This window comes from Mobula hypostoma, chromosome 3 (genome assembly GCF_963921235.1).
Source record: "Mobula hypostoma chromosome 3, sMobHyp1.1, whole genome shotgun sequence".
Classification (NCBI taxonomy): Eukaryota; Metazoa; Chordata; class Chondrichthyes; order Myliobatiformes; family Myliobatidae; genus Mobula; species Mobula hypostoma.
The window spans coordinates 28,099,047-28,123,462 of NC_086099.1; the positions used below are offsets into that span (position 1 = coordinate 28,099,047).

The window sequence follows — 24,416 nt, forward strand, 5'->3', positions numbered from 1 at the left end:
CATTAAAAAGTTAAACACAGATTTTCCAAATAGATGGAAATGGACAGAGTGTTGCAACAGGGTTGTGCTCAAGGACAGCTTGTATTCAGCCTATATATTGGAAATTTGATCGTAGTTTGGAGCCAGCATTTGTGGGTAATTAACCCAAAACAGAATGTGTCAACAGGTGCAGATGCTTCTTTATCCTCATGAATTGGACGTTGCCGCATTAAGCATCTCCAGAAGCTGTATAAAAGCATTGTGGTCTAACCTGCTGACAACATTTGTCAATACCAGGTGTTCACTCAAAAAGTTGGACATTAAACAAATCTTAACAACTTAAGTAACACACACAAAATGCTGGAGGAACTCAGCAGGCCTATGGAAAAGAGTAAACAGTTGATGTTCCGGGCCAAAACCCTTTATCAGGACTGAGTAACTTATTACTTGAAGACACGTATGTAATGTGAGCACCATAAAGCCATGAAAGAAAGCTTAACAAACTTCATTTTGTACAGAGTTGAGACTAAGGAACTGTCTATCATCAAAACATCAATGGTTCCGGCTCCTTTAAAGTAGCAGAGAGTTCCTGAAGATTCTTTAGAGAATTGTTATCAGTCCTGAAGAAGGGTCTCAGCCCGAAACATCGACTATGCATTTATTTCCATAGATACTGCTTGACCTGCTGAGTTCCTCCAGCATTTTGTGTGTGTTTTTGTTTTGTTAAACCACAATTATGTTTTTGATTTTATAACATAACTGTTAACAGAGCATAGGACCAAGATTTAACCATCAACAACAGAGTAATTCAACATTGGAGGAGTGTGCATTCCTTCAATGATAACAAGATAGAAGTAGATAAAGTTTAAATCAAAATTAAATAATATGAATTTTAAAATGGATGCATCAGTTAACCGAAATCAGTCATCCGAGTCACAGATTTATGGGGCTTAATTCAGGTCATGACACAGCCTGGATGTCTTTGAATACTTCCAGTTTAGAGAGTAGAACATAGTAAACAAGCAAAATAGATCTGGGTGGAGAAAAGGGATAGATGAATGTTTTAACAGCAGGTAAGTTATTTATAGAACTTGAGTAACACACAAATGTTGAAGGAACTCAACAAGTCTTCTCTTGTCCATACTGCGCCAACTGCCACCTCTGGGCTATAAACATGCAGGAGCAATGTGTGGTTAAGTGCCTTGCTCAAGGACACAACACGCTTCTTCAGCTGAGGCTCGAACTCGTGACCTTCAGATCACTAGTCCAATGCCTTAACCACTTGACCTCACGCCATTAACCACTTGACCACACGCCAAGCAGCAGTATCTATGGAGGAGAAGAAAATAATCGACGTGTTGTAACGAGACCCTTTCTCAGGATTGGAAAGGAAGTGGGAAGAAGCCATAATAAGAAGGTGGGCGTGGGGGAAGGGAAAGAGTTCAAGCTGGCAGGTGATTGGTGAGACCAGATGAGGGGGAAGGTGGTTGGTTGGGAGAGGGACAGATGAAGTAAGAAGCTGAGAAGTGAGAGGAGGAAGAGGGAAAGATTGAAGAAGAAGGAATCTGATAGTAGAGGACAATAGATGATGGAAGAAAGGGAAGGAGAAGGGAACAGAAGAGATGTAATAGGCAGGCAAGGGGAAGAGAAGGGCTGAGAGGGGAACCAGAATGGGGAATGTAAAAAGAGAGGAAAGAAATGAGTAGGTTCGAAAAATCAACGTTCATGCCATCAGATTGGACAGAATATGGGATACTCCTCCTCCAACCTGAGTGTGGCTTCATCGTGACCATAGAGGAGGCCGTGGACTGAAATGATGGAACAGGAATGGGAAGTGCTGAAATTAACTGATGTTGCAGGAGAAGGAAATAATCTGTCATAAAACTCACCCCAGGTCAGGTATAATACCGAAGCTGCAAACAGTCTGATTCAGTTTCAATTGCCAGAAGGAAAATAGAGTCAGTTCTACAAAATGGAATTGTGTTAAGGACCATGGCCAATACCTTCACTTTTTTCTTATATTTATCTGGAGAATATTCATGCTCTTTCATTCTTGGATGTTAGATCGACAGCCTAACAGCTTAGCAGGTGTGGAGAAGACAGGAGAGTTTGTGACAAGGAATAGGTATGTGTCATCAGTGTACGCATGCAATGCATGATGATGCTAAAGGGCAGTGTAGGTGCATGATGGGAAGAGGCAAACGATTACTCTCTGGAGACGCAGAGAGAATGTTGTGCGTGTAAGAGCAGAAGCGATTACTGTGACTATTTTGGCTACTACTGATACGAAGAGAATCAGACAAATACAATACAGGCCAGTTGGATGATGTAAAGAAGTTCCCTGGAAGAGCATGGTGTGGGCATCTGTGTCAGAGGATGAAGAGAGATGGGGAGATACAAGGGCAATAGATTACTCTATTCATGAGGGGCTTTGATCAGAGTTGTTGATTGACAGGAGAGATTCATCACTTAGGATGAGAATTGAAAATGTGAGAAAAGGAATGTAGGGTATAGATGATGAATATGAATTATAAAATTAAAAAAATAGCGAAAATACTCAGCAGGTCAGACAGCACCAATGAAGGGAGAAACAGAGTAACATTTCAATGGCCCTTCACCAGAAATAATTTTAATATTAAGATTACAATTACTATTGGGATGAAGGAGGCATTAACACAAACTAAATGTATGAAGTGAGTGGTTTCTTTTATTTTATTTTAACATTTCCAAATAATATATTGCAAATTTTTAGGCAGAGTTTATTCATGCACATTGAAGATTAATTGATGACGTTCTTCCCATATGTCGCCTTTATTTTGTCCACAGTGAAACTCTAATTCAAAACCCTACTGCCTTTTTCATCCACCATCACAAGATTTTTTTAGACAAATAAAATGACGGAAAAAATACAGGAATTGATTGCAATGTTCTTCCTCGAATTGAATGCATGGAATTCCAAGATTAGCATTGTTTATATTGATGGAAAATACTGCATTGTGTTATAATATGAAATTCAGTAAATTCTGTTTTCTTTGTTGTTGTTCCATGAGAACAGAATAAGAGAGACGTTTATATCATTGTACTGGACAAAGATGAAGGTGCAGGATTGGGTTTTAGTGTCGCAGGCGGTGTGGACCAGGAGCAAAAATCTGTAACCGTAAGTGTTGTTTAAACATACCATTTGCTTTTAAAGAAGCCTGTTTTACCCAGTCTCAGTTTTTGCTTAATACAACGGATCCAGAATTTCCTGTCAACAGTTGCAATATAATATCTACTGCTGCCATCTACAGGATTCAAAATGCATTGCTCTGGAAACAACATTTATTTATTGTTTATTTACCTAGAGATAATTTTATTATGAAATACCATGTGGTAACAGGCCTTTCCAGCCCATTAAGACAGTGCCACCCAATTACACTGATGTGATCAATTAACCTACTAATCTATTGGAACCTATTAAACCCGATTCTGCTTCTGAAAGTGGGAGGAAACACACCAGGAGGATACTCATCCAGTCAGGGGGGAAAATTACAGACTCCTTATCATCGTCGTCATGGCTATCCCTCAAGGTCGAGGATGATGGTCTTCATCCTGAAGAAGTGGCCCACAGAGCGAAGATGCCTGTGCGTGTATTTGTTTAACGTATACTTGATGTTGCACTCCAATAAGCACACGATACTTCACAAGTCAACCAACTGATTCTAATGGCATGGAAACCACGATGACTGGAGCGGATGGGTTTGTTGCAGCCTTCATCCGCCTTCACAGCCGTTGAGTTCGAAGTAACTTCATCCGCCTCTTCCACAGTTGAGGTCTTGGTTGGATTGTTCTCTGTCAGGGACCTCACCCTCGACCTTACCGCCATGGGTAGCCCTACCAGGAGCATAGCTCCAGACGGCATTGCTCTCGGGATCACAGGACCACACAATCTTCTCCACCACGACAAGGTAACAATCCACGGAGAAGAGACTCCTTATAGACAGCAGCAGGAATTGAACCTGGGTCACTGGTGCTGTAATAGCATTGTACCAACCACTACACTACCATACCACCCAAGGTTTTAATCGGAGGGCTCATTCAGAATTTAGATTAGATTATGAGAACACTCAGTCCTCATTTATTGTCATTTAGAAATGCACGCCGCAATAAGAAATGATACAATGTTCCTCCAGATTGATATCACAGAAAAACAGGAAAAACCAAAGACTAACACTGACAGAACCACATAATTATAACATATAGTTACAGCAGTGCAAAGCAATACCATCATTTGATAAAGAGCAGACCATGGGTACGGTAAAAAAAAGTCTCAAAGTCCCGATCGACTCCCAAGTCCCCGATAGCAGGCGGCAAAGGGAAAAACTCCCTGCCATAAACCTCCAGGCACCGACAACTGCCGATGAATTGAAAGCACCCGACCACAGCCAACACTGAGTCCGTCCGTCCGAAAACTTCAAGCCTCCGACCAGCCCCTCTGGTACAGCCTCCCGTCTGCTGAGCGCCTTCAACCTTGCCCCGGCTGCCGAAACAAGCAAAGCCGAGGATTCGGGGCCTTCTCTTCCAAAGATTCTGGACCACACAGTAGCAGCGGCAGCGAAGCGGACATTTCAGAAGTTTCTCCAGATGTTCCTCCGTACTCTCACGTCTGTCTCCATCAAATCAGAATTGTGCACGGTACCCTACTTGATAAATAACAGACATCACCACCGGAGTGGCCGCATGCACTGCATCGTGCCGCCATCTTCTCCCCCTCCCCCATTTGAACCTTGACCTCTCGCAAATTCAAACCCAAAAAGATAATCATATTCCTAGACCAAAGAAGTTGTGGAAGGATTATAAAAGATGATGATTTTATAAGTTAATAAAAGAGTGGACAAAAGTTGTGGAAGCAGAAATTAAGATTTGTGGATAGGAATCTTCTGTATTTCAGGTGGAAGTTAGTGACTTTGTTAGATGAAGCTGAACAGGAGCAAGACCACCATTCATTTGAGATTGAGAGTTTCTACTTCTCTGAGCTGCATTTTCCTTAATAGAAGCAGAAATTTGGGGTTGTTTTGGTGGTGGAGCAGCGCAAAATTGGAGAGACTTAAGGTTGCCAATTCTGCAGGTTTTATCTCGCAAGGATTAACATATCCTCCAGGCTCCTGCTGCAAGGTATCTAAGAAAAAATAATCATTGAGATAAACATTTTTTAAAAAGGCAGGGTTTATTTTGGAACAGTACATTGATTCATTGGAGAAAATACTGAGAAAAAAGGGAGTAAGACATGGTTTGATTTCCAATTATTAAAAGGTTTTAACAGCTCTTTGGAGAGCCATTTTAAAATGTCTAAGAAAACTAATGTTTTTCTAGATGAATCAGCTGCTTAAAATTGTTTATCTAGACTTCTCATGGTTATCCTGTTATTCATTCACAGAGACTTCCTCTCACACACTGAGGTCCTGGATCTCAAACTACTTTTCAACACGGCCCAGTCCATGTGTTTCCTTTAACTTACCAGGACCTGGGTCCCATGCTCCCTCTAATGCACCAACACCTGGGTCCCGTGCTCCCTCTGATGCACCAGGACCTGGGTCCCGTGCTCCCTCTAGCGCCCCAGGAGCTGGGTCCCGTGCTCCCTCTAACGCCCCAGGACCTGGTTGCCGTGCTCTCTCTAACACCCCAGGACCTGGGTCCCGTGCTCCCTTTAATGCACCAGGACCTGGGTCTTGTGCTCCCTCTGACGCCCCAGGACCTGGGTCCCGTGCTCCCCTTAACGACCCAGGACCTGGGTCCCGTGCTCCCTCTGATGCACCAGGACCTGGGTCCTGTGCTCCCTTTAACAGCCCAGGACCTGGGTCTTGTGCTCCCTCTGATGCCCCAGGACCTGGGTCCCGTACTCCCTTTAACACCCCAGGACCTGGGTCTTGTGCTCCCTCTGACACCCCAGGACCTTTGTCCCATGCTCCCCTTAACGCCCCAGGACCTGGGTCCCGTACTCCCTTTAACGCCCCAGGACCTGGGTCCCGTGCTCCCTCTAATGCACCAGGACCTGGGTCCCGTGCTCCCTTTAATGCACCAGGACTTGGCTGGATCCCGTGCTCCCTTTAATGCATCAGGACCTCGGACCCGTGCTCCCTCTAACCTGGGTCCCGTGCTCCTTTCAACGCCCCAGGACTTGGCTGGGTCCCGTACTCCCTTTAATGCACCAGGACCAGGGTCCCGTGCTCCCTCTAACGCCCCAGGAGCTGGGTCCCGTGCTCTCTCTAACACCCCAGGATCTGGGTCCCGTGCTCCCTTTAATGCACCAGGACCTGGGTCCCGTGCTCCCCTTAACGACCCAGGACCTGGGTCCCGTGCTCCCTCTAACGCCCCAGGAGCTGGGTCCCGTGCTCCCTCTGACGCCCCAGGACCTGGGTCCCGTGCTCCCTCTGACGCCCCAGGATCCCGGTCCATAACACACAGGAGCAGAATAGGCCATTCAGCCCATGGAGTCTGCTCCACCATTCGATCATGGCTGATTTACACTCAACTTCCTTCCTGTAACCTTTGACCCTCCTCCCAGGTTAACACTTTCATTCCCAGAATCATTCTCATAATCTTCCTCTGGCCCATCTCCAATTTCAGAACATCTTTATTTCAGATGTGGGGCCACAGACTTGAAATGCCATGCAGTTACTGATTGGAATGAACAGTGCTTGTGGGAGGCAAATCCCAACTGAAAGATTAAATCTTACCAAAAAGTTACAAAATAGGTAGTTTTTCTGATGGAAATCCCAACTGAAATATTGTTATTTGAAAATATTATGTTTTATACTTTGTTTTTATGTTATTATAGACATTCTCTCAAATCACGTACTTTTACTTACAGATTCACAAAGTATTTTTAAGAGGAGTGGCAGCACAAGAAGGCACAATTCAGAGGGGCGATTACATCTTATCTATCAATGGGACGTCCTTAATGGGCACTACACATGGAGATGTACTCAGTGTACTTCACCAGGCCCGCATACATAAACAGGCCATCGTTGTGATTAAAAAGGGAAAGGAAAAGGAAGAGACTTCATCCAAAGCACAGTCATCACTTTCTAAAGAAAACCTTCCAGCCCAAGGAGACACCACCTTAAAAGAAGCAGGAACAGGTAGGCCCGATCAGAGAGCAAGTATAAAGAACAATGTAATAGAGGAGCTGAGACCCAACTTCAGTAACTGGCTAAAGTATGGCTCACTAAAGTACCAGCTCATGAGGTTTCAAATTCAGTTTGCAGTCTATACTGTGAGCCTGTTATGATACTGATGACAGTGAATGGCACAATTGTCATTAGATCTCTGTGCTGAGAGGTGAGAACATTCAAGGAAATTAAAATGAAGGGGAAAAGTGAAGGTCAGTAATTAGTTTTTCCCAATTTATTTTAACTTCTTCGAATGTTTTAGTCAATTTACATGTTTAAGTATGATATTAATTTTTTTTTACCAATAGTTCTAATTTACGAAAAAAAAGGAACATGGAGTTATACAGTAAGGAAATGGGCCCTTTTGCTCAACTAACCAGAGTTTAGCATAAAACTGAGGGGCCAGGTGTGAAGCGTATTCCTCCCCTTAGCTCAGTATCTTACAGTATGACCCTGGACCCGATAGTGTGCCCAGGAGCATCTGATAATCCTGGAGATTCTGTAGTTCCATGCTAGAATTACAATCTGGACTTTTAAAAGTAATCTTTTGGAACACAAACTGTAAATTGCATTGCTTGGTGCATTTCAGGTAAATAAAAAAGTGAAATTAAACACAGCTACTATTTCAACCTTGGGCAGGAATACATTTCAATCACCTATTACCTGATAATGTTTTGGTGATTCCAGGCGTGAATGTGGACCTCAGAGGAGCAATCACTGTGGAGCTGCTGAAGACCTCAGCCGGCCTTGGATTTAGTCTTGATGGTGGGAAGGCATCAATCCATGGAGACAGACCACTTTATATTAAAAGAATATTTCAAGGTAAATACTCCTTTCAACGATACAACTTTACGTTCAATTCAAGGCAAACAGAATGCCTGTTAATTGAAAACTTCTAATTATGATTGCATACTGTGCAATAATATCAAAGATTCCTTTTTCCGTTAAAAATAGGATACATTAAGTCTCTTGCCCCCAGTACCTCCCACCACGAATAAGCCAAGTTATCCTCTGCAAGGGGCACTTTGGAAGGGCCCTGAGTTAAAAAGACTGCCCTCAGTCTTTCAACAAAAAAAAATGTGCAAACTTACTGTGCAGTGAATCCTGACCAGGCAACCAGAATGACATTTCTATCCCTGATCTGGAGATGATGTGCAGTGGTCAGTGGTCTCCCTTTAGTCTGTGACATTATACCAGGCACACAGGAGGACAGAAACTAGGATGACATAACACATTAGACGGCGATCTGATCCACGGGCTCATGAATGAATGAGCATAGATTACGGACATTCAGAGGCAACTTGTCCCAAAGGGGGTCAAGTTGTACATTATCTAAAAGTTGCTGGTGAACGCCACGTCAACTGTACCTCTTCCTTGAGATGCTGCCTGGCCTGCTGCGTTCACCAGCAACTTTTATGTGTGTTGCTTGAAATTCCAGCATCTGCAGATTTCCTCGTGTGTACATTATCTGTGAGGACTCTAGAGGGAGCTCCACTCCACCACATGGGAAAGAGTAAAGCTTCTCAGCTGCATTTTCGGAACTAAGTGGCAATTTTTTTCCCATGGAAATAGCATTAAACCAATTGCTCCCTCTGCCCTGATCAGGGATCCACATCCACCACCTTGCTCAAATTACTTTTACCAATCTCCTCTTACATTGTATGTAAGCAATGAAGTTGGGAATGGGGGAGCGGGGGGGGGGGACATGAAATAAGGAAAGAAATAAAGTAAATGTTCCCTGATGGAATTTCTTTCAGGAATGTAGCACATTCCAGTCTGCCTCCAACACTTATTCTTCTGTCTGCTTTTGGGTGTTTCTACCCCAGCAGGTTTTATTCTTCCTTCTGTGGTACCATAGTGGAGCCGCTGGTTTTGCACTCCTGGGCTGTCTGCCATCAGGTGACAGGAATTCTGCAGGGAATCAGATATTTATCGTTAGAAAGACCAATTTCTGGACAATGGGGCTCACCTGGACAGTGAACTGTAAACTGAATTATCGCTCCATTGAAGTACCACTGAGAATTCCACCCACATTTCGTAAATATTGTCATAAATATTACTGTTATGAGATGAGAATGCTCTAGAATGAGATTAGCAATGAAAGCACTTGAATCCGATCACATGAATCACTTTTTAAAGAGCAAGTTATTTCCAAATAGACTATGTTTCTATGTCAATATCAGCGAAGTTCTTTGCAATACAATGTGATCAGATTTGTCCATCGGGATTCTCTTTGTGTACCCTTTTAACGAAGTGCACACTTGGACCCAGTTCCCCGCATTGTCCTTCAATTCACTGGGACTCCAGTTTCCACACTGCCCCAGACAGAAGAATCATCCAAGCCGTCTGAAATCCTAAGGTTTTAGCATCTGATTCACTGAGGATCCAGGTGTCAACCCCCTTGAACTCACTGGGACCCCAGTTCCCACACTGCCCTTGAGCACACTGGGGCCCAGTTTCCTCACTGGGACCCTGATTCCCACACTGTCCTTAAACTCAGCGGGACTCTGATTCCCACACTGTCCTTGGATTCACTGGAATCCTGGTTCCTTCACTGCCCTTGAACTCACTGGGGCCCCGGTTCCCACACTGCCCTTGAACTCACTGGAACCCCAGTTCCCACACTGCTCTTAAACTCACTGGAACCCAGGTGCCATCCCCTTGAACTCACTGGGACCCTGGTTCCCACACTGTCCTTGGACTCACTGGGACCCCAGTTCCCTCACTGTCCTTGAACTCACTGAGATCCTGGCTCCCTCCCTGCCCATGAATACACTGGAGCCCCAGGCCATGCACTCCCTTCAAGCTCACCCGCTGATGTTTTCCCCCTTGCTTTAAAGCTTACTGGTGTCTTTTTTTTCCCGCACTCCTTTAAAACACACCATCTTCAGTAAAAAGTCCATTATTGTACTCCATAACAGCTAGAAAATAAGGAATTAAAAGTGTGTTGGAGTATCAACAGGAGTCACATTTAATAATCTGGAAAATCTACTGATTTGGCACCATTAAACTCGCCAGCACATTGGACTGACAACGCTGTAGTATCCATTTACACAAGTATTACTGTACTGCTTCCTGTAACATCATTATATCAAGGATTCTGTGTCCCTATTCTGCCTTTCTTGCCTCTCAAACTGAAAGAACAAACTCCCTTAAAACAGTGAAACAGTTGGACATTCAGGCAACCAGATCGCTAACTGGCAAGTATTATTCATGTTTTACCTGTTAATACCCACAGGGGGCATTTCTGAGCAGTGTGGAAAGATCGACGTTGGTGATGAATTGCTCGCAATCAATGGCAAATTCTTGCATGGCCTCATGCACTATGATGCTTGGAACATCGTCAAGTCTGTCCCTGAAGGACCCGTTCTGTTACTTATCCGGAAAATTAAATCACTTTAAGGACTACAGTCTAAATGGAGCATTAGATGACCAGTTGCATCACTAGACCAAAGTGATGTGGTAACCTATATTGTTGGCAGATTTTTAAGTTTCAACAATATTACCTCTGACTTTGGCAAAATTGTGAATAAGTCATTTAGAATGTGATCTGCTATACAAGAACTTAAGTAAAAGAGTCTTCTCTTGATCATTCGTTGTACTTCATAGCAGACAATGTTCAAATGATATTCAAACAACCCTGAAGTAAATGAACTCATTTTCAGTCAGCTCTGCTCTGACAGATGCACTAATTTTTGCTCATCGAGAAATCCATGCAGCACAGATGGTAAAAACTCCTTAACTTAGCCAGTTCAATTGAGCATAGATACAGAATGGCAAAGAGTTCAAAATGTAAGGGCTTTCAAATGCGTGCAGGTGTGCTACTGAATCAAAATCAGGTTTATTATTACTGACATACGCCGTGAAATGTGTTGTTTTGCAGCAGCAGTACAGTGCAATACATAAATATTACTATAATTACAATGAGAATATATAAAAAATAAATAGTGCAAAAGCAGAGCAAAATAGTGAGATAGTGTGCATGGACCATTCAGAAATCTGATGGTGGAGGTGGAGAAGCTGTTCTTAAATGTTGAGTGTGTATTTTCAGGATCTTGTACCTCATCGTTGATGGCGGTAATGAGAAGAGGGTATGTTCTGAACCGTGAGTTTCCTTCATGATGGATGCCTCATTCTTGAGGCATTTAACCTTCGAAGATCAAAGTCAAATTAATATCGAAGAACATGTATGTCACTAGAATCAAAATCAGGTTTAATATCGCTGGCATTTGTAGTTTTGCAGCAGCAGTACACATTGCAATGCAAAATTTAAACTATAAATAACAATAAAATATAACTTTAAATTGATGGGGCAGCACGATGGCATAGTAGTTAGCACATCACTTTACAGTGCCAGCGATCTGGGTTCCCGCCATTGTCTGTGAGGAGTTTGTATGTTCTCCCCGTGAACGTGTGGGTTTCCTCTGGGTGCTCCAGTTCCCTCCCATAGTCCAAAGGTGTACAGGTTGGTAGGTTAATTGGCCAATGCAAACTGTCTGTGATTAGGCTAGGGTTAAATTGGGGGTTACTGGGCGGCGTGGCTCGAAGGGCGGGAAGGGCCGATTCTGCACTGTATCTCAATAAATAAACAAGTGGTGCAAACAAAAATAGTGAGGTGGGTGGTGAGGTTAGTAAACAGTGAGGTTCATGGGTTCATTGTCCATTCAGAGATCTGATAGTGGAGGGGGAGAAGCTGTTTCTGAAGTGTGGAGTGTGTGTCTACAGGGTCTTGTATCTCCTCCTTGGTGGTAGTAAAGAGAAGAGAGCATGTCCTGGGTGATGGGGGTTCTTAATGATGGATGCCGCCTTCCTGAGGCATTGCCATATACATGCTGCCTTGAGGTACATTTTCTTGCAGGCTCTCAGTGTCCTTTATGATGGGGAGGTTTTTGCCCATGATGGAGCTGTCTGAGCTAAACTGGTTTAAACAAGTTAAATTGGTGTTCAGCTAGCTAAAACTGCTCAATTTAAACACAGAGCATGGTGCTGTTTGCTTAAAGCTGTTTGCTCAAACAGAGCCAACCCATCAGGTTCTTGATCAGGAAGGGCATCATAGGTTACAGGGAAAAGGCAGGAGAATGGGGTTGAGGGAAAATATCTTAGTCATGATGGAATGGCATAGCAGATTTGATGGGGTGAATGTCCTAGTTCTACTTCATTAACTAGACTACTGATTACTGATAACTGGTTACTGATAACTACACTACTTAAAGCAGAGAAAGCAGAATTAGAGCCTACATTGTAGAACTATGATTCCATTAATGAATCAGACGAATGCTCAGCTGAGACAATAACAGTTGTTTAGCTCACATTATCAGAGTGCTGAGACTGCTACAGAGAATTGAATTGGTTCCAATAATTTTCAGGCCCTTTACGCCCAAAGAAATTCCGCTTTGCTACACCCAAAGAACAAATGTCGCCAGTCAGTTACGAAATAGCAGATAAAGTTGAGACTTTGTGCCTAGGTACCAGTTTCCAGGAACTATTTTAAAGCAATATTCACCATTTTTTGACCAAAGGTTGTCATATGACATGCCCCACAGACAGAAATATGGTTACACAGTTTGGAAGAACTTAAGGTTTAAGGATATGATCTTATCTAGTAAGCATTACTCCTGCTCAATCATTGTAAGCGCTGGACCTTGTACAAATTGAGCATATGCTGTGGTGCAGATTGTGGAGGAATGGTAACACATTCCAGCAGCAGCTGTTCTTCGCCTCAGGGTTTATTCAGTATGTAAATGAAACAGCAATCAGTGATAATAGAACTACACCTTCCCTTTTGCTTAAAATAATAATTAGTTGTTTACCATTACCAATTTGTAAATTCACTCCATTGATTTCATCAGTTATTATGCCAAAAAGCAAAACTGCCTTTTTTTGAATAAACACAAAAGATTCTACAGATGCTGAAATTCCAGAGTAACACCCACAAAAAGCTGGAGAAACTCAGCAATTCAGGAAGTATCTATGGAGAGGAAGAAAACAATTGACATCTCGGGCCAAGACCTTTCATGGACCCCGATCAGGTCCGACTAAACTGACAAGTTAACCTTTATGGATTCCTGCACAAAAACTCCCAAGTTCCTTTGCACCTCTGATTTTTTATTTTATTTTCTGCCCATATCTTCATTTCCTTTATTCCACTGTAATGCTGAAGCATCGGGCTTCAGCTTCTCCCTCTCAAACTGCTGGGTGAAATCTGTCATGATCACTGTTTCCTAAGGGTATCTTTACCTTAAGCTCCCTAATCAAATCTGATTCATTACACAACACCAGAATTGCATTTCTTCTAGTGGGCTCAACCACAAACTGCTCTGAAAAGCCATCTTGTAGGCATTCTACAAATTCCTTCTTCTGGGATCCAGCACCAAACTAATTTTCCTAGTCTACCTGCATATTGAAATGCCCATGACTATCATAACACTTCTACATGCCTTTTCTATCTCACATTGTAATTTATATACCACATCCTGGCCACTGTTGGGAGGCCTGTATATAACTCCCATCAGGGTCTTTTCACCCTTGCAGTTTCTGAATTCTACTCACAAGTATTCTACATCTTCTGATCCTATGTCACCTCTTTCTAAGGACTTGATTTCATTTCTTACCAACAGAGTCACCCCACACCCTCTGCCTGCCTGTCCTTTCAATGCAATGTATATCCTTGGATGTTAAACTCGCAACTATGATCTTCTTTCAGCCACGACTCTGATGCCCAAAACGTCTAACCGCGCTACGAGATCATCTACCTTATTCCATACACTGCATGCATTCAAAGATGATGCCACGATAGCGGAGCACTGTTACAGCTCAGGGTGCTGGAGCTTGATTCCAGTGTCATCTGTAAGGAGTCTGTACGTGCTCCCCATGGAATGTGTGGGTTTTCCCCAGGACGCTTCAGTTTCCTCCAACAGTGCAAGGACATTCCAGTAGACCAATGTATGATTATAAATTGTCCCTTGATTAGGTTAAGGTTAAACCAGGGTTGTTGGGTTTACTGAGGCACTGCAACTCTAAGAGATAGAGGAGCCTATTCCACGCTGTATTGCTAAATAAATATAACACCTTCAGTCCTTCATTCATCACCCTTTATGAATTTTCCCCACTGATTGCAATTTTGCCCTATCATCTGCCTGTTCTTCCTCACAATCTGACTGCACACTGCATCTATTGTTATACAAACTGTCCCATCGTAGGCCTATCCATCCGCCTGCCAAACGAGTTTAAACTCTCCCCAGCAGTTCTAGCAAACCTTCCCACAAGGATATTGGTACCCTTCAGGTTCAAATGTAATACATCCTTTTTGTACCGGTCATAACGTTCCTCAGAAGCCGTTCCAATGATCCCGAAATATGAAACCCTGCCCCTGCACTTATTCTTCAGCCATGCCTTCATCTGCAAGTTATCCTATTCTTACCCTCACTGGCGCATGGCATGGGCAGCAATCCAGAGGTCCCTACCCTAGAGGTCCTGCATTTCAGTCTTCTACCTGACTCCCTATGTTCTCTCTTCAAAACCTCCTCCCTTTTCCGCCATGTGTTGTTGGTACCTATATGTACCATGACTTCCGGCTGCTCAGCCCCCTCCGTTAGAATGCTGTGGACCCGACCTGCAATATCTCTGACCCTGGCACCTTACAGGCAACATACCATCCGGGTATTTCTTTCACATCCGCAGAATCTCCTGCTCTTCCTCTAACTATGGAATCTCTTATCATTATCACTTCTATTCTCCTCTCCTCCCCTCTTTTCTTATGATCCTCAATGCCAGAAACCCAGTTGCTATGGCTTCCCCCTGGTAGCTCCCCCCCCCCCACACACACACACACACACAAAGTATCCAAAGCAGTATACATTTTTGAGGGGAACAGCCACAGGCACTGGATGCCAATTCCTTTTCCCTCTCCAGACAGTTACACAGGTGCCTACCTCCTACAATTTACGGGTGACTACCTCCCTGTGGTGCCCATCTATCATCTCATGTTCCTATATGAACCGAATGTCATTAGGCTGCAGTTCTAGTTACTTAACATGGTTTATAAGGAGCTGTAGCTTGATGCACTTCATGCAGAGGCAGTAACCAGGGAGACTCACATCTTACACAAACCCTGGATCCATTCTCATGGCACTAGTTATGTATTAACAGGCAGAAAGAGAAAAAAAACTTAGTTATAGCCTCTATCTGTTCTCGCCCAAGCCTGTTGAGCCAAAGCCTGACCACTCTAACACTGCCCACTCATACAATGGTGACTCACTCACACCTTGTTTTTATTGTCCTTTGTCAAGTGCCTAATAAATCATTATGATTGCAGCCTGCCAAAAGGCCCCAAGCTCTTTTTAAATGTCACATTGCCTCAGCCAAACAAGTGACTCGAGGATATTCCTATCCGCCCTTTAGAGATGGTGGCTAAATATTCTCCAGTTGTGTCAAAACTAATTTTGAATCAGAATGTTCAAAAAGATTTTACAAATTAGAACAAAGAAAATGTTGCTCTATCAAAATAAAGAGTTCTCACAGTCCTTTGCTGGGGACCTCCCGTCACTATAGCACTGCAGAGCAGTAATGTCTTTAATCGCTAGTCTTCGTCTTGTGATCATCGGAGTCGAGTAAGATGTTCTCCTAAGGGGTACTCAGGTGGCTGTGGAGGCCGATCTGGGATCCACATATTTTGGTACATTATTGACACGAGTATTGGAAGTGGTGGCCATGGTTAGTGGTCATGTCTTTTGCTTGTTCATTCTCACCTTTGGCAGCTGTCGCTTGTTCTCTGCAGCATAGCAGAAGTCTCTATCATGTTGTGCAGCTCCCTTTTGTACAGATTTCTTCTATTGAATGCAATATCTTCCCAGTTTTTTAATGCCTCCTGCACCTCTTCCTGAACTGCTTGTTCATATGCACAATCCATCCTATTCCTTTCCTGACTAGCATGTAGTACTGGGAGTAATCCAGAGATTACTGTCTTGGAGGTCCTGTTCTTCAGTCCCTTCCCTAATTCCATATACTCACTGTGCAGAATCTGTTCCCCTTTTCTACGTGTGTCATTGGTGCCAATGTGCACTGCAATCTCTGGCTGCTCACCAACCCTCTTGAGAATTTTCTGCAGCCTCTCTCAGTCATCTTGGACCTTAGCACATGGGAGGCAATACACCATCCTGGCTTTTCTTTAGCAGCCACAGAGTCTACCATCTGAGCCCCTAACTGGGTGGATTCCAGAAGCATTGGTGATGAGGGTCCTGCTATCTGAAATAGTTCTGGAAATGGAACTGATGATCTGGACGCTTGTCAATTTAGAAGAACAGAGTGACAAGGCTTTCAAAATTTGAGGGTCCCGAATTCCATGGTGTAATTCATTGCCAAGTATGTGCTTTGATGAAAGCGAAATATCCAATCTGCCCTCCTTCCACTTCACAGATAGCGGAAAACCTGGCGCATCTCAGCGGTGAATTCCTCATATTTATTGCAAATGGTGGTTTTGTTGTCCCATTTTGCGGTGGCCCAGGTCAGAGCTCACCCAGTCAGGAGGAAAATGACAGAGGCAAACTTGGCTCAGTCTGTAACCTACAGAGATGGCTGGAGCTTCAAGTGTAAGATGCACCAGGACAGAAAATTGTGGCATCGGGTTGAGGATCCGCCAAAACGATCAGGTGTTGGAATCTGGGGCTCCAAGGGAGGAGGTTGACTGGTGCAGGGTTGCTATATTGAGATGGAGATTGGGTTGAGAATAGCAAGCAGCGAATCAATAGCTTCTGGATGGCACACTCATGTAGATAGCCGACTTCCTTTAGGCAGACTCTGCTGGGTCAATCTTTGGTTCACTCATTCTGTCTGGCAATTTAGAGGAGGTTTGACCCAAACACAGAGCAGCAGAAACAAATTAGAGGTGAGTGATAACTTTAATAGCAAACTACAAAATAACAAGGGGCCACAAAACAAGAGAGAGCAGATACTTAACTCAACAAGGCAGCCACGTAGCTGGAGACTAAGAGCAACTGGTTGAGGCTGGCTGGTTTGTATGAGTACTTACTGCCGTTACGCAGCTGGCGTTCAGGACAGCAATGATGGTCCTTCATCCCTGGCAGTGTCCTGCCCAGGGCTTCCTTCATCTTGTCAGTAGCTTCCCCTTGATTCTCACTACAAGTTCCGGGTGGGAGCTCAGGAATACCATTGCACTCAGATGTAGAAGGATACTTCATTGCCATTTTTGTGACAACTTTGTTTTACCAGTCAGCGTTGTTAGTCCTGAGCTGAGCCCCCGAACCAGGAGGACCAAGCAGATCACTCAATGTCCCCTACCCTTTGACCCTACCAGGAGCCAAAGTGCAAAGCCCTGACTCCAGCCAACAGAGCTCTCCAGGTCATTGAGGCATACAAGCCTCCAAACCCAATGGCAAGGATCTGGCCCTCGTGGAGGTTTGTATGAGTGAACAAGGTTTATTGTTCATCACTAACTTAAAAAGTTATTACCGCTACCTACTGAACTGGAGTGTGAGGAAGGATCAGGAGAGTGCTCCTAACCCCTACCACCACCATCCCAAGAAGAAATAATACCTGTACCAGTAATAAGGATAATAACAGTAATAACAAAAATAACTATATAAACACCCAACACTATTGACTTAATTTGTATTAAACAACCCACAAATTTCAGGAATTTAAATGCTTATGCTTCTCTTGTGCTTCTTCACCATACCCCAGCAAACTATCTAAAGTAACAAAATTGCTTCCAAGGGTCTGCTTTCTCTCACATTCATAAGCCCTACATTCCAATAATTCTTCTCCTTCATATCTAAACCCTATATTTGTATTTCTATCAAATTCTGTAATAAAGAAGACCTGTATTCTTAAGTAACTGCACTATATATTTAAAGCAATAATCTTGTGATCCTTTCTCAAAATATTGTTAATGTTAGATTGTATTTCATTCTGAGCTAAGTTTAAAATCAATCCTCCCTTTTTTTGATTGTATATTGGACATTTCAGTATATGCTCAACCGCTTTGTGTTGGCTACAATACTCACATCTCCCATTACTGCGTTTCTTCATTAAAAACAACGTAGTATTTAATTGTGTGCGCAAATCTCAATCCCAACATTATCACCTCCTCCCTCCTGCTGGTGCCTGTATCGACTATCCCACTTCTTTCTGGATATTATTAAGGTGTCTTCCTGTTCTCTCTTCATCACATTGTTTTCTCCACATTTTTAATTTCATTTTTAATGATTTTCATTTCTCCTTTGCTGTAATTTATTTGAATTTCCACGTCTGCTCATCGAGTTGCCTCCTTTGCTGATTTATCCACTTGCTCATTCCCTCTGTTACCAACGTGTGCTGGAATCCACATAAACATAAACAGAGCCCCATCATTTTAAGTCTAAGTAAGGTTTATATTATCTCACGCATAATGCCTGGTCTTGTCTCTAAATGGAAGTGATTGTTGTCCCTGAATCAGACAATGTCCGTCTCACTTCCTCCACCCACTGTAAAGCGAATAGTCCAGCAGTCATTTCACCTGTATCCACTGAGAAGTCATCATTTATTTTCCCCTGCTTTTTAATGTTAAAATCAAGCACTGCAAATCCTATCTCCAGTCTGTTATTACCAGTTTTGAAGCATATTGTATATATTTGTAAATATCCATAATAATTATTATTTACATAAGATTCAACTATATCTTGATGTAAAATCACATCTAATCTTTTTGTCTCCTTTCGAATAATTTAAGATCCACCTCTGGTGCTTCACACAGCCATGGAGGCACCTCAGGATCAAGCACTGCCTTATTAATAATATTTGTCCTTATCGGCTTTTCCTTCAATAGTCCATGCAAAACTTCAGACTTTCTCCATGCTCTTGGTCTACCCAATGTGTAAACACAAGTTGCGTTCTCAGTTCCAGGGGTGTTTCTCCCTACTGCACCTAAATTGCATCCACTGGTACTGATCCTATTGCCCTACTAATTATCGTTAATGCTTGACTTTGAATTATATTCGATTTCTTGAGCATGCAGTGTGATGCTGATCCATATACCATACTTCCATAGTCCCAGTATTGATCTTATTGATCCTACGTACATTGCTTTCAAGGATTTCCTATCAGTTCTTCATTTCTTTCCTATCAAACACCTCATAACATGTAGAACTTTCTTACTTTTGGTTATTATTTCCTTAATACGTGTTGACCATGTTCCTATAAGTGTCAAACCAAATTCCTAAAAGTTTAAAGGTATCCATACTTTCTAATTCTATACAATAAAGCTTTAGTTTTTAAGTATTGTCGAACAAGGATTAACTTCTTTTTCTGACTTTTTATGGTGGTTGGCAATCCAACTTAAAGGTGCATTACTGCCACCAGCTGGACTCGAGTGTGGTGTAGAGAGTTTGGGGGAGTGGGGTAACCTTACTACTCTTTCAAATGAAAGCTAAATTACAAAAGTCCTATAGATTGTAAGTAATGACAGATGATACTGTGAATTAAATTCACTCCCATAACTTAAAAGTTTTTAAATTAAAACAATCAACTCCCAAAGATTGTAATGAGGCCTGCATTTGATTTCTTTCAACTTTGTATGCCACTTCAACCACTCTAATAGTATATAGTCAACTGTTTCATAATGATAACAAAACCTACCCAACCCAGAATGATGTTTTCCAACAAGATAAAGGGAATAATTAAGCCTAGTATGCCCAATTCTAAGTCATATCCAAATAATTCCTTCCCTTCTCGTTTTACCACCTCCTCCCATCAATACAACAGTTTTATGTATTCTCTGGAGGTGTCTCCCCTCATTCTCATCATCCCACAAGTCTTGCCATAACCCCCTAATTCTTAACCCTACCAACCCCTTACCTTTTGATTTGATAAGTAAAAGGTCTTTATCCATTGTTGAACTTTTTAACTGCTCTCTTAGCTAAACAATCAACCCAGTCATTCCTCTCAACCCTCTATATGCAGAGAACCATTAGAAGAAAACATAAACCAGTACTTCTATATGAAATAATGTTTGACGAGCTTCTAGAAGTAAATCTGACTGCTGCTAGAATACCTGGTTTAAGACTCATCAAAACTGAAAAGGAATATGAACAAACTACAACTTTACATTGACAGATTTTCTCCACCTACTGTAAGCCTAAAATGATGGCAATTAACTCTGCTGACTATACTGATAAATAGTAAGTTGTTTTTTTTATTGTTTTCTACAAGAACAGCCACACCAACATTCCCAGTCAAAGTATCTTTTGATCCATCTGTAGAAGTGGTTAACATACCATAATAATTTTCCTTAATATATCAATGAACCAACAGACTCACAGGTGTAACAGAATCGTTAGACTTTATTAAATCATGTACCTAGAATCAACCCAAAACCAAGGTGAGGCTACTGAGAAACAAGGATGAGAGCTGAGTTTAAATAGGCCGCAGACGATGAGTTGGAACGAGTGAGAGTGACTCATGTTAGCTGGGTGGAAACTGGGAGGAGCCTGCCTGTGCAGGCCTAAAGAGAGAAGTAGTAGTTACTTCAAGGGAGGGAATTCCCGGAGTTCAGCAAACACACCATGGAAATATAACTACATAATCACATAAAGATAACCATGTAGAACTTCTCCAGAGTTCTTCAAATAGGTTAGCTTACTCATATCTTTATTGGGAATGTACTACAATTATACTGTATATGGGTAAATGGCAGTACTGGAACTCATTCCATCTGAAGAGCAGGCACTGAACCGACTGCTCCCACCAAAGCAATGAGAAACTAGAAATAGATAACAATTAGAAGTAATTCCATATGAAATGTGCTTATTGTTATAAATGAAGAAATTTGTTGGAAACACTTTCAAAATCAGGCCTCTTATAAAGTAAAAATAACCACTGTGTATTTGACCAACTGATAACGTAGTGTAGAATTTTTTAAGTGTAGAGTTTTGAATTTCCCCGCTGGTTTTGCATACACTCTTTAATTTGGATGTACAGGATGTTTTTTGAGATCATCTAGTTTCCTGAGAGATCTGCTTGAATGCAAACATTCTGGTTATTTGAAGATTCTCTTTTTGGATTGTGCTGGTTCTAACATTCTGATTTTATGGGCAAGATATTAATCAAAGTTCACTTCTATACCGAATATATTTAAGGATTTCGTAACACATTTGTAGTGTTTGAAATAGATAAGGTTGCTTTATGGAAAGTACTGGCCAGACTAATATAATTGCAGTTAATTTTTATTTGTATCAACTTTTTTGGCTAAAATTAGCATTAAAATATTCTTTTTTTCCATAAATCCTCCTTCAACTTACAAAATTCTATTTTTCCTGGAAATCCTGTAAGTGCAATCTAAGGGTAATCAATGGGTCATTTGTATGCATTTGGTAAATCTATTACAGACACCGGACTTGTACACAGGGTTTTACATGAACTGACAAGAAAAATAATTTTATCATCTACCTTGATTGTGTTCAATGCCAGCACTTTTTTGCTCATTTAGTTAGTCCAATCTTTGTATCTCATGGTGAAAATATAACTTGTAAGGATCTTTGAGTTGCAGAATTATCAAGTACTGCTCTGTAAAATTGGCATGTCCACTGATTGCGACATGATAATTATATTAAATCTCACAGATTTCTCTTTAAATCTGCAAAAGGACTGAGTTATCATTAAATAAGTCATTTAAAGATAGCCTGATTAATTTAGCTAACCTGGCTAACCTGCTTATGATTTGAAATGAAATGGTAGTATGTGACAAACTGTAAAATATTGTTGTATACATTTTTTGTGTAAAAATATGCCTGTTTTGTCAATAGTTATTCTAAATGCCTTCAAAAGATATAGGGGGAGAAAGGGTGCAATACTACAAGAGGGACTGTATATTTTTTAAAGTGGCTTTGCACTCATTATTTAAAGCCAGGAAATCTGTAAACAGGGTTTTATAGTGATTCAAAATATTATTTTATGAAATAAAAATGCATCCTAATCTCACACTGTACTTTTTTGTGTATGTGGATTTCCTGCTGAATTAACTTTCTTACTAGCAATGGTCTTGGAGTTAGTTACTTGAATGGAACTGGTTCCAAAATGGATATGGGTTAATGGTCTAGAGACCCAAGTTCAAATCCCAGCATAGCCCATTGTGTGATTTGAATTCTTTTTTCAATCAAACTTGGATCTTTTTTAATAAAGTATGGCTATCAAAAGAAATAGCAGTTTATCATGAAGTTCATTGGGTTTGCCAGCAGAGGTGCTTTTCTTGGAAAAGCAGGGTGTTTTGTACATGGACTATGTGTAAAACCAAAGCCAGAACAACATGGTGATTCCCTTATCCTTACCTACCAACCCATGACTCTTTGCATCCAGCACATCATTCTCTGTAACCTCTGCCATCTTCAAAGCGAACCTGCCACTAAACACATCTTTCCCTCCACCCACACTCTGCAGGGATCACTCTCTACTGGACTTCCTTGTCCACTTGACCGTCATCACTGAACTCCCACTTGGCAAGCAGGACAAGTGCTACATCTGCTCCAACACCTCCTCCCTCACCACCATTCAGAGCCCCCCTCCCAACAGTCTTTCCAGATGAAACAATGTGTCACCCGCTAGTCTGTCGAGGTTGTCTACTGTATCTGGAGCTCCAGGTGCAGCCTCCTGTACGTTGGTGAGACCCGTCATAGATTGGGGACTACTTCATCGAGCTCCTTCACTCCTTCCACCACAAAAGGAGACCTTTCCTTGTGGCCACCCATTTTAATTTTACTTCCTATTCCCATTCTGATATGTCAGTCCATGGCCTCCTCTACTGCCACCTTCCCAATTTCCTATTCTGGCTTCCCTTACCCCTTCTCTTCTCCTCCTTCCCTTTCTCCCACGGTCTACTCTTCTCTCCTATAGGATTCCTTCTTCAGCCCCTTAACTTTTCCACCTCCCAGCTTCTCACTTCATCCACCCTTCCCCACAAGCCAACCTTCACCTTCACCTGGTTTCACCTATCAGTTGCCAGCTTGTAGTCCTTCCCCTCCCCTCCCACCTTCTTTTAGCTTTTCCCCTTCCCAGTTCTGATGAAAGGTCTTGGCCTGAAACGTCGACTCTTTATTCCTCTCCGTAGATGCTGTTTGACCTCTCGAGTACCTCCAGCACCTTTTGTTTATTGTTATAGATTTCTGGCATCTGCAGATATTTTTGTGTTTATGTTGAGAGAACGTTTCCTTTGTGTAGGAGGATGTAGGACTAGAGTTCACCATTTAACACAGAAGATGGAGTTTAATTTTGCCCTCAAATGGGCATGCCTTTGGAATTCTCTTCCTCAAAAGACAGTGGGTGCAGAGTCTTTGAATGTATCTTAAATCAGTATATAGAGACCCATAGACTCTTCCTAGGCAGGCAGATGAAATGGTATCCCAGAATGCAGAAGCTGGTTTATACTCAGGTCACCCATGATCTGATTGATTGGCCTAGTTCTGCTCATGTTCATAGGTGTGCCAGATTCAAGAAACCCCAAAACTGCAAGGTGTGGGGAGCAGCTGAGAAAAAGAACATTGAAGCTCGGACTTGTGACCAACAACCTGGCTGAAGGTTTCAATATGAGAAAATAACAATGCTGTGCTGATACAGCCCTGTTAGCCCAGCGCTGAAGTGCCAACAGTAGATATGAATGCTCTGATACACAATAGACATCTTGCGAACACAATAGACTCTGCCAATGTGGAAAATCCAGAGCAACACACATACAGTGCTGGAAGAGCTCAGCAGGTCAGGCAGCATCTATGGGAGGGAATAAACAGTCGACGTTTCGTGCCGAGACCCTTCATCAGGACTGGAAAGAAAGGAGGCAAAATCCTGAATAAGATGCGGGAAGGGGAAGGAGCACAAGTTGGCGAGGTAACAAGGCTGTCTGATAATTCACAGAAGCAGACTTATAGCTATATAAATCAGACATTGGGAGATATGCAAAGGAATTTATAAAAAGTATCACAGGACAATTGACAGCAACAGCTCTGGAGAAGAAATATCACAGAAGAAACTCTGATAAAGGAGGAACTTCGGGAAGAAATTGCCATATCCAACACTTCAATTCAAGCAGTGAGTCTTCGAATTGTTCGCAACAAAAGAGTAACTGTGATTAGTAAACGTCGGGTAAAGTCCTTGTGCGCTTGATCGCCTATTGAATTTAATTTACTACATAGGTCAAAGCAATTAGTTTGATTGATACACAGTCCACCATGCGGAATTCAATACCTAAAATCTTAAGGTATAAAGATTCATTTGACACTTTTAAACGCCAGTTCAAAACCTATTTAT

The 24,416-nt window shown here is 42.1% G+C and overlaps 1 protein-coding gene across 3 annotated transcripts in view; it reads left to right on the forward strand.

The window, feature by feature from the left end:
• The window catches only part of pdzd2 (PDZ domain containing 2), a 493,753-nt gene extending 471,521 nt beyond the window's left edge, over positions 1-22,232 (forward strand). For all 3 annotated transcript variants that reach the window (XM_063042802.1, XM_063042803.1, XM_063042804.1), the window contains 4 exons: positions 3,035-3,136; positions 6,830-7,100; positions 7,818-7,952; positions 10,369-22,232. In XM_063042802.1, the coding sequence (XP_062898872.1) occupies positions 3,035-3,136; positions 6,830-7,100; positions 7,818-7,952; positions 10,369-10,532 (672 nt within the window). In that variant the 3' untranslated portion in view covers positions 10,533-22,232. The remainder of the gene's footprint in view (positions 1-3,034; positions 3,137-6,829; positions 7,101-7,817; positions 7,953-10,368) is intronic.
• Positions 22,233-24,416: the final 2,184 nt, after the last annotated feature.